The 10,881-nt window shown below is 32.0% G+C and overlaps 1 protein-coding gene and 1 long non-coding RNA gene across 10 annotated transcripts in view; one reads left to right on the top strand and one right to left on the bottom strand.

Annotated features, from left to right (window-relative positions):
- The window catches only part of LOC105488605 (microtubule associated protein 9), a 31,870-nt gene that overhangs the window by 4,079 nt on the left and 16,910 nt on the right, over window positions 1-10,881 (bottom strand). For all 3 annotated transcript variants that reach the window (XM_011752822.3, XM_071092904.1, XM_071092903.1), the window contains exons 8-13: window positions 8,503-8,573; window positions 6,799-6,967; window positions 6,149-6,238; window positions 4,155-4,316; window positions 3,888-4,033; window positions 3,574-3,706 (exon numbers count right to left, since the gene is read on the bottom strand). In XM_011752822.3, the coding sequence (XP_011751124.2) occupies window positions 3,574-3,706; window positions 3,888-4,033; window positions 4,155-4,316; window positions 6,149-6,238; window positions 6,799-6,967; window positions 8,503-8,573 (771 nt within the window). The remainder of the gene's footprint in view (window positions 1-3,573; window positions 3,707-3,887; window positions 4,034-4,154; window positions 4,317-6,148; window positions 6,239-6,798; window positions 6,968-8,502; window positions 8,574-10,881) is intronic.
- Window positions 1-10,881, top strand: part of LOC105488606 (uncharacterized) — a 65,422-nt gene that overhangs the window by 47,155 nt on the left and 7,386 nt on the right. For 2 of the 7 annotated variants that reach the window (XR_011620881.1, XR_011620878.1), the window contains exons 5-7: window positions 404-480; window positions 2,025-2,212; window positions 8,141-8,254. This is a non-coding gene — a long non-coding RNA (uncharacterized lncRNA). Of the gene's footprint in view, window positions 1-358; window positions 481-1,980; window positions 2,213-8,140; window positions 8,255-10,881 lie in introns of all 7 variants that reach the window. The other 5 variants (XR_011620882.1, XR_011620884.1, XR_011620880.1 and 2 more) reach the window with 4 other exon arrangements.

Genomic DNA, 10,881 nt, shown 5'->3' with positions numbered 1-10,881 from the left:
GAGTGTATTTTTCTTGAAGATTATATATCCTGGAACATGACGGGAACAATTGAGAACAGTAGAAAGAATGATGATTCACAGAAGTGGAATGGTATATTTATATTTTACTGCTTGATAGGGATAGTCCTACTTCACATTATTCTCAAAATATTATCTCCCATATTTTTATTCTACAGATGAATTTGAGAATCATTTCATTTCCCTGCACGTCCTCCCATCAAAGAAGTAACTGAGTATCTGCATATTAGTATGAAATCTAAATATTTATCTAGGTATACTTGAAATATTAGTAGGATCTGGTCTTTCCATCTTACAGCTTGGATTGTCTATTTCTTTATGTCTCTGCTAACACTATAAGGTTTGGTGGTTTCTTCATCGTGGTATTTTTCTCATATTCCTCAAGGAGCAGGAAAACCCTTAGTGAAACCTGCCTCTGTAGGTTGATGGCTTGGGAGGAGAGGCATTATGGAAAATGATTAGGTATGTATGTATCTTTTCATCAGTATATATATATAAGTGCCACAAGCATAATATGGCAATACAGCACAAGGTTTCCATTCACATATAACAAAGTTAAGTGGGAGGTTTGTTTTCTTCTCAATCTTAACATCCATATCCTCGTTCCATGTCATAAGAATGTTTGCATGTTTGTTTGCTTGCTATTTCTATTAAGGCAAAGAGGGAACTTCCTTTCAGAATTTTAATTGTGAAAACCAAAGCTGTCATTAGATCATCTTCAATCATTTTAATATTTTAGAGAGAGGCAGACCATCTAGCTAGGCGGAAGAAAAGCAGTGACCAGACTGTGTCCACAGAGATTGACTGAATAAATCTCTTTTTCTAATTCCACTTAACATGGGGGGACAGTAACTTGAAATATGCTTCATCTTACTAGCGGGAGCTGGTCAGGGTAGCTAATAGACAATTATATTAACTGTAATATCAATTCACAAGAATCAATAGTTACCTTCATAGTAATTAAAAGAACCTTGTTAAAAAGTCCTTCTGACATTCACCTGTGGAAAACTGAGCTTTTTGCTCATTTTCTTACTAAAGGTAATGAGAATTAAGCTGGGAATTGGCAAGAAAAATATTTTAGTCTTATCTGATCTTTGGCTATAACTTTCCCCTAAAACAACTATGCACCAAATGCTTACTGTGCAAACTAGTTTGTATATAAAAAGCTTGAGATATTATTTTACATGAAAATTGAAGTCATTAGACTTCGATATAGGGACAATTTTTCTGTTCTATCTGCAAACAAATTTCAATAAGAATTTGGTAAGAAGCAGAATGGATCTGTAACATGTATATTTATGTGTTTATAGGTGTACTATATTTGCAGACATTTTACTAGATATCATGTTATTTTGTCTTTGGTCTTTAAGGAAATCTTGTTCTTCAGAGGACTGATGAGAATGACAATGTAATTAAATACTATAATTAAAAATAGTGTACCTAAATGTGACTTATTAAGGCAATTCTATTTCATTTTCATGAAAATACAAAATTAAAATGGAAAACTCAAACATTTACATTTAATTTCCCTAATTGATTGCAGCGGTCAGTATATATCTTCTTAATATAAGTGGACTTTAAAATGTTTTTTGGAACATAGCTTTATTTAAAAGTTTAACTTAAGGAAATCATCAAGAAACACTACCTTTTTCATTCAAAATTGAACCAATTTTGATTACCTTATTATTATTTCTCTGCACAGAATTAGCATATAGCAGTACTAAAGTCAACACACAGAGTAAATCCTGTTGGCTTTTGTTACGAGTGCATTAAATTACTTCAGAGAGAGCTGACATCTTTATAACATCATTATAAGTGTGTTTCTATGCACAGGCAGTTCTGATCCATTTTCTCAAGTCTTCATTTGTGTTGTTCAGGAGAGTTCTACAATTTTCTTTATGTTGGTCTGGCATGTTTCTTAAGTATATTATTGTTTTATCTTTTTATCCTATCTTTAAACAGCTCATTTTTAAATGATGTCTGATGTGCCTTTCTAACTGCTGCAGATTCTTAAGTTTATAGAAAAAAAAAAAAACAAGACTGGTCAAAAAGACTGTGAAAGCGGAACTATAAAGGGAGATGAATCCAAGCAGATATTTAGAAATATCAAGTCTAATAATGAAGTGTGGCACTGGAATCACAAGACTGACCAATGGAACAGAAAGTTAAGAAACAGACCCGAAAATATGAGAAGGTATCATATAATAAAAGCAGCACCTCAAATCAATGGGTAAAAATGGGCTACTTTATAAAGGATACATTTGGAAAAACTAAAGTTAAAATCATATTTCCCACCATTATCAGGGTAAATTCTAAGTAGAATAAATTTTAAAACATTAAGGTATTAAAGTCACAAAGTTGTTAAAAGAAAAATAAGAGAATTTTGTTTAACCTCAAATTGTGGAGGTCTTTTCAACTATGCTTGAAAATCAATAGCCAAAAAAAAAAAAAAAAAAAAAAAAAAGATTGATAAATTTGACACCTAAGGAAAGTTGGGAAACCAACAGTATGGTGGGGAAAAATATTTGAAACTCATATAAAAAAATGATAGGTTAATTTCCTTAGTACAAAACAAAAGGTTCTAGAAATCAGTAAGAAAAAAACCCAACAATCTAACGGAAAAGTGTACAAAGTCTATGAAATGACAATTTACAGAGAAAATAATAGATAAATGGCTTGTATACAAATGAAAAGATATTTCGAGCTCAATTCTAATGAGAGAAATGCAAATCAAAAATAACCTGGATGATTTTTTTTAACTAGTCGATTGGTATGAGTTGTTTTAAAGTTTGATAAGAAACCTGACTGGATAGACTTCCAGTGCAAAAATGTTATACTTTTTGGTTGCTGAATCAAATGAATATGTTAATTATTCATATGAATGTGTTACCTACTTATGTATTTATTCATAATGTATTACTTATATAAAAATTGACAAAAATGCATATTTATATTGATATTCTAAAATGGAAAGTAACATTTTGCTTGACATCAACAAAAAGTAACTTTTATAAAGATTAAGTGAAATCAAATATATACATACATCTGGTTCAGCTAGCTATTGCTCCTCCTAAATCTCAAACCCGCTCTCTCATTAAAAACACCTAAATAAGAGATTCTCCTTGAGGTCATCAGAAATATCAAAAGAGAATAAAAGATGGACTAATTTTCTCACTATTAAATTCAGTGTTACTTTTTGTTATGACCAAGTTCCACCAAGTAGTAGCCCCGATAGTATACTTTTCTTCTTTCTATGATGTTAGATGTGAGAATCACAGCAAAGGAAGAATGGGCATCAATAGTAAATGGTAAATGTGGGGATGCAGGTAAGGAAGAAGACTTTAACAAGTTTTAAGCCTAGGTGTTTGAGCGAATAGTAGAAACATTAAATGACTAAATCAAAGAAAATATGCTATATGCAGGAAGAGAGCTTGAATTCAACAAAGCAGATTCCAGGTAGAAATAATCAGTAGGTCTGGCACAATAGAATTAGAGACAGAAAAGACATAAAAGGTAGATGAAAAAGACTCAAGCGCATTGACAAATAATACCTACCAGCCATTTTTCATATTCATCAATAGCTTGTTTATCTTTATCTTTTTTCTCAGCTCTTTTCAGTTCTTCCTTTCTTTTCTCATTTATTTTTTCTTTTTCCTTTTGCTTGAAAAAAGCTTCCTTTTTCTCATTCCTACAGAGGATAGTATACAACACTGGACAGTTAAAGGAAAATACATAATAAAGATTCCCTAGTACATCTTTGACAGTAATGAAATTGAAATGCATTAGTAAATTTCAAGTAAATAAATTTTATAAAATTCTGAAGTGTTATTAATTTAAAATATGTCAAAATATGTATGATTTGGGATTACCATTTCTCAACAGCAGTTAAATTATCTTTCTTTTTCTCGGCAACAGTTTCCTCCTCTTTCTGTTTCTTTGCTCTTTCATATTCTCTCTCCTTTCTATTTTTCTCTTTAAGATATTCCATCTTTTTCTCTTTCCATTTTTCAAAAGCCTGAAAAAGTTCAGAATAATTTTCTTACTGTGAATATTTGAAAATAAATAAAAATACATTAATCATTAATTTGAATTTCAAATGTTTTAAAATAATTAAGATGTGCAAAGCTCCCGAATACCTGTAGTGCTTCTCCTTTTCTTGCAGCATTTTCTTCTTCAGTTTTCTTCTTGTTTTTTTCTTCAAGCCTCTTCTTGGCAGCTATTTTCTTTGCTTCCTTTTCTTTCATAGCCTTCCAGGCCTCAAATGATGCTAATGCTTCTTCTCTTTTAGCAGCTCTTTTCTACATTGGAAAAAAATAATAGAGTGATATACATATATACATATATATATAGAGAGAGAGACAAATATGGCTAGATATAAATATTAGACAAATATGGCTAGATGTAAATATTAGACAAATATGGCTAGATATAAATATACACATATACATTTATCTTTAATCCTCTGATATTCATTGTACTTAGAAGTTAACTTTCAAAGTAATTTATTTAAAATGGCTTAGATAAGTTAATTTACAAAGAATGTTATCTGAATTATTCACTGATTTTAAAATGTCCTTTTCTAAAAACATTTATCACATATTGACCTATTAATGAGAAAGATGTCAACTATTATTTTTGAAAGTGTACTAAACAAATTATGTCAAAATAAACTGTAATAGGCTAAGTGGTATAGTAAAATTTTCATAATAATATATTTGAAAAAAATCAGTAAACTTATGGGCTTATCAACTAAGTTAGAGTAAGGCAAATTGGCCAAGTCATGCAGTAAGATGCAGATTTTTGGTTTAAATCTTAATTTTGAATAGTATCAAAACATGAAGTTCTTACTATACAAATGTATTCCAAATGTTGAAAGTATGTGCTCAACTGAAAAATAGGTTGGAGACTGTATAGCAAGTTATTATTTTATTTCCTTCAATCTAATCCCATAATATTCTATGTTTGCTTTATTGTTCAATATTAAATGACATAAAACCTTAATATTGGGGTAACATAATTTAGAAGTCAAAGTACTGTCTACCTCACAGAGCTGTGAAGATCAAATGAGAAGGGGTATGGCACTGACCACAGCAGCATACTGCTATGAACTTGGTTAACAAGATAGACAGGCACGCCCCCTGGAGGGCGGCTCCCTTCGCTACTGATGCATTATCGTGCTGTTCACTTTGGAAAAAATATTTTTCTTCTAAATCTATTTTAATATTGAACAGCACACTGGAGTTTTTTTTTCAGAAGTTTGACTTTAAAATATAGGAAACAACTGAGCGTATTCTAAGCAGGAGTTAGAGGAAGCGACTCAGTACAGAAGAGAAAGGAACAAAAGTTCACCTCCAGTTGATGGGAAAGGATACAAAAATCAAGAGCTCAGGGAGGGGTTGGACTTGATAATTTGTACTAAACAAATTATATCAAAATAAATTGTAATAGGCTAAGTGGTATAGTAAAATTCAAGAGAGAAAAGAGGAAAACTGAAGGCTAGCTAGTGTCTAATGATCCTTTATCTTCTTATGCCTTTTTTTTTTCTTTGAGACAGTCTCAGTCACCTAGGATGGAGTACAGTGGCACGATCTCAGCTAACTGCAACCTCCACCTCCTGGGTTCAAGTGATCCTCCCACCCCAGCCTCCCGAGTAGCTGGGATTACAGGTGCCCACCACCATGCCTGGCTAATTTTTGTATTTTTAGGAGAGATGGGGTTTCACCACATTGCCCAGGCTGGTGTTGAACTCCAGACCTCAAGGGATCCCGTCTGCCTCGGTCTCGCAAAGTACTAGGATTACAGGCGTGAGCCACAGTGCCTGGCCTTCTTGGCTAAGTTCTAAATGAAGTCAACTTTTAAGAGTGAATTAGGTGCTCACAAACAATAATAACTTCATAATCAGCAGGAACAAAGCTATCCTATACATATACAAAATTAAAATCTGTTTTCATGTAAAACAGTTATATCAAACTAAAATCTATAAAGTAAAACAGAAATAAAACAAGAAATCAATTCTTTAATATACAAGTTATTTTACCATTTAAAAAGCTGATTTAGAAAAGTTATATATTCAGGGATATTTCACCGAAATAAAAATCCAAAACATTTTTACTTCTATATGTCAGAATACCTGTTCATTTTGGATCCTTAAGTTTTCACTTTCAATTCTTTTTATTCTGTGCATTTCATGTAAATATACATTTTTCTTTTCTAACCACTCCTATGAGAACAAGAAAAAGGTTATATAATATTTAAAATTTCTTAAATGAATTAGAATTCTTTATATTAACATTTTCTCTGAAATTCACATGTACAATTTTCTAAAGTATACTATTCTACTTTAAAAAAGACAAAAAACGATCTTTTTTAGAATTGTGAATAAATTAATAAAATCTTTTTTCTATGTATGCCTAACAATATCTTAGGAAAGAAAAAATTTACTAACTTTTTGTTCATAATAACTCCTTTTGTTCATATAAACTTCAAGAATAAAAAAATGAAAACATATAGACTTTACAATGTTTTGGCTTGTGTTATATTTCTATAAATTATAATGGCATATTCTTTCCTTAAAAACAACTATGATTGGTTATGCAAAGTGTGGAAGCAAATAATTTAGTAAAATATCTATGGATTACTCATGTATTATAAGGAAAATCTTTCTCAATAAATTAAGTATTAAACCATAATTTCCTATCAGGATTGCTTTATTCTTTATAAACAGTGTTGGCTTATGAAAGTGATCATCCTTCTCCTCTTAAAAATATTTTCCTTTTTTACCTGATAAACAGCTGCCCTTATGTTGTCTGCTCTATCAGGTTCTATGCTCTGTTTCTGTGAAGATTTTTGGTCCAAGACTTTTAAAGTCCCTAAATAGTGAGAAGAGGTAGTTGTCGATGGAGTTCTCCTTTTAGAACTAGATTTCTTCAAAAACTCAGAGGTCATTAATCTGAAAAGATCCAAATGAATCAAGATAAAATATTACAATTGCATTTGGTACAAGAGAGATCTGTTAGAATATGCACATATAATATTTGAAAACTGACCAGGCACAATGGCTCACACCTGTAATACCAGCACTTTGGAAGGCCAAAATGGATGGATGACTTGAGCTCAGGAGTTACAGACCAGCCTGGGCAACATGGTGAAACCCTGTCTCTACCAAAAATACAAAAAACTAGCCGGCATGGTCGTGCACGCCAGTAGTTGCAGCTACCTTGGAGGCTGAGGTGGGAGGATAGCTTGAGCCCAGGAGGCAGAGGTTGCAACGAGCAGAGATCATGCCACTACACTCCAGCCTGAGCAACAGAATGAGACTCCATCTCAAAAAAAAATTGAAAACTACATTATAATTTAACAAATTGTATTTACTTTGAAAATGATGTAGGTAAAATGTACAGCCTTAGTATACGAAGAGTATTAAATTATGTTGAAGGGGACATAATTTAAATATGTCCCCTTTAAGTTATATGGCTTTAAAATGATTGCTCTATTTAAATATTTGTAATTAGAAACTTTTTAAGAAATATGGACCATGTTACTTCTTCTCAAGTTACATGGAAAAAACAATAAAGTGGGTTATAATCACTCTTTTAATATTTATTTTCTTTCATCATTTTGTTACATGAAGCATTCCAAATATAAAATTAGAAAGAATAGTACCATCTATTTCAGGGATTGGTGGGAAAATCTGGCCAGCCATCGGTTTTAGTATACAAAGTTTATTGCACCATAGCTGTAATCACTCACTTAAGTTTTGCCTGTGGCTGCTTTCCTGTTAAAATAGCAGAAATGAGTAGTTCCAATACAGACTGTGCCTAAAATGTGCACGAACTGGCCATTTACAGAAAAAGCTTGTTAGCTCTGTTTTATTTGATTAATGATAATTTGACTAATGATAATTTAAAAGATTCAGAAGGTTTTGATTAGCACTTATGAGTTAGGCATTCATTATCACTGGTGTGAATGAAGCCATATAGATAATCATTTTAATAAACCTACTTAGTTCATAGATTCTGAAGGCTTTCAGTACAATTTCTCATGTTAGACAATGATACTTGATAATGAATAAGTATCATTGCTAGACTTCAGCTTTATTACCATTTTATATTGCTTGTCTCAGGAAAAGTAGGAGAAAGAAGCTCTATTTCAGAAGCAGTGTGGAGCACAGAGAATCCCTAATCACTGACATTAAGAAAGAAGAAAAATATTCCTAGGACGATCCTGGAGAGCGAAGGTATTGCATAAACATTCCAGGCACTAAAACAACCAGTAATAGGCTTACTTTTTATGAATTACTTTATTTCAAATAATATCATCAACCAAGGAGTTTTATCACGAAGTAACTACTCTTTTCATTTTATGAAATGCAAATAAAGAGAAAACACAGTAACACCAAATGAAATTTACTTTATGAAAGTTAAATTAAAACTAGCTTTGCTAGAATGCAAGCCCATAAATGACAAATATTGATCACTTTCTTACCTGGCAGATGCACTGGATGCTCTATTATTTGTTGACTTTTTATTCTTTATATTTCTATCTTCAATTGTTTTCTATTAAACAGAAAATGCCAAAGATGATTTATTCATAACAACTATCTTTGTTAGGCTTAGAAGCCAAACTGCCAGTAAATCACTATTCTTTAAGCATCTACTATGTGTCAAACACAGTAGACACTGGGAACAAATCAATGAATAAAATGCCCTTAAGAATATTAAATTCTAGAGATGGTTGACCAAAAATAAATATATAAGCAAACATGACTCATGAAGGAGATAAAATAGTGTACAGTGACAGAGAATGACCAGAGTGGGGCTGAAGAAGTTGATCAGGGAAGGCTGTCCTGAGGGGCTGACATCAGAGCTGAGACAGATAATGAGTGCAAAGGGCCCACTTGAAAGTCTATGAAAGAAAGAAACAGCAAGTGGTAAAAGCCTGAGAAGGGACAGAGCTTGGTAGCTTTGAAAAACAGAGAGGTGAATGGAGCTGAAGCATAGTGAATGGCAGAGAAGAGTGGAAGACGTGGTCAGAGAAGAACCTTGTGCGATCACTAGGTGGCGATGAGGGGTCTGGACAGAATTCTTGTGATAAACCAACAAAAAGACTTAATGGAGAATGATTCTATTCCTGTTTAGAAAAGGCCACTCAGTAGAGAATAAGAATGAAGCCAAGGGTCCAGTCAAAAGAAATACGTTACAACCTTACTTCTTACATATAAATTGCCTGTTCTAATTTAGAATTGCCTCTATTAGACATTCTACAATCCTGTCTATAAACTCCAGAATATCCTTTCTCCTTGTAAGGAATAACTTTTCTACTTTACGTAGACTGATGGGTGCTAGTGGTAAAGTGAGAGCACAGATATAAACACATCCCTAACTCGTCAGTGTTTTTTCTTAAGGAACGTAGCTAAGGATGATATACCTGGCACATGGCTTAATGAACCTTCTCCATAAACATTAAGAAAACTTGTATTTTATATTATAAAAGTATTGCTCAAACACAAATTTTCAGCTAGCGCTGTTTTCTTCCCCCGATACTAAGTACACAGCACTGCTAGTTAATTGCAGCTATAAGAGATAATGAAAAATTCAGGAGAAACAAAGACTGAAAATGCTACACCATAAATTTTTAAAGTATAGCACTCAGACACAATTTAGTTTAGGAACAAGTAATCCTACATAATCGCATATCTGTTTCTTAAGGTTAGAATAATAATGTTCCCCTCAACAACAACAAAAAACAAATAACCGCATTAAAAAGAGGGCAAAAAATGTGAATAGACTTTTTGAAAAGAAGACATACAAGTGGCCAAGAAACATATGAAAAAAAAAAATGCTCACCATCACTTATCATCAAACACAAATTAAAACCACAGTGAGATATATTATACTAGTCAGAATATTTATCTATTATTAAAAAGTTAAAAAAGTAACAGATGTCGGTGAGAACACAGAGAAAAGGGAATGCTTATATACTCTTGGTTTTATGAATATAAATTAGTACAATCTTTATGGAAAATTGTATGGGGATTTCTTAAGGAACTAAAAATAGAACTACCATTCAATCCAGCAACCCCACTGTGAGTATCTGCCAAAAGGAAAATAAATCATTATATAAAAAAGATACCTGCACTCATATGTTTATCACAGTACTAGTCACAATAGCAAAGATATGGAATCAACCTAAGTGTACATCAACATATGATTGGGTAAAGAAAATGTACACACACACACACATACACACTGGAATACTATTCAGCCATACAGAAAAAATGTCTTTTACAACAACATGGGTGGAACTGGAGGTTATTACCTTAAGTGAAATAAATCATAAACAGAAAGTCAAATGGTACATGTTCTCACTTATAAGTGGGAGCTAAATAATGTGTACACATGTATATAGAGTATGGAATAATAGATAATGGAGACTAGGAAAGGTGAGAGGGAGGTGAGGGATGAGAAATTACTTAATGGATACAATGTATATTTTAATTTATACTAAAAGTCTGACTTTACTACTACACAAATATATCCATGTAACAAAAAAGCACTTGAACCCGTTAAATTTATATGAATTTAAAAAAAAAAAAAAAGCAATTTCATCACCTCTAGAGGTGCCAGGGCACCAACTCATTATTTTGAAAATTAGGAAATAAAGGCAAAGGATCAAATATGAATAATAATAATAATGTTCCTGATGATAACCATCTATTTTAAAGAAGCACGGATGTTGAAAAACATTTAAGATTTTCGTTAAAATTGTTAACATGTTTCATGTTTTAAAGTGATATCCAAAAACATAACTCTAATTTAAAATCTCAGAAGTTATTCCAGATAGTTATATTTTTAAAATGTGAAG

This window comes from Macaca nemestrina, chromosome 3 (assembly GCF_043159975.1).
Source record: "Macaca nemestrina isolate mMacNem1 chromosome 3, mMacNem.hap1, whole genome shotgun sequence".
In the NCBI taxonomy this organism is placed as follows: Eukaryota; Metazoa; Chordata; class Mammalia; order Primates; family Cercopithecidae; genus Macaca; species Macaca nemestrina.
The sequence above is the reverse complement of the archived record's forward strand: the minus strand, read 5'-3'. Positions and strand labels throughout refer to the sequence as shown.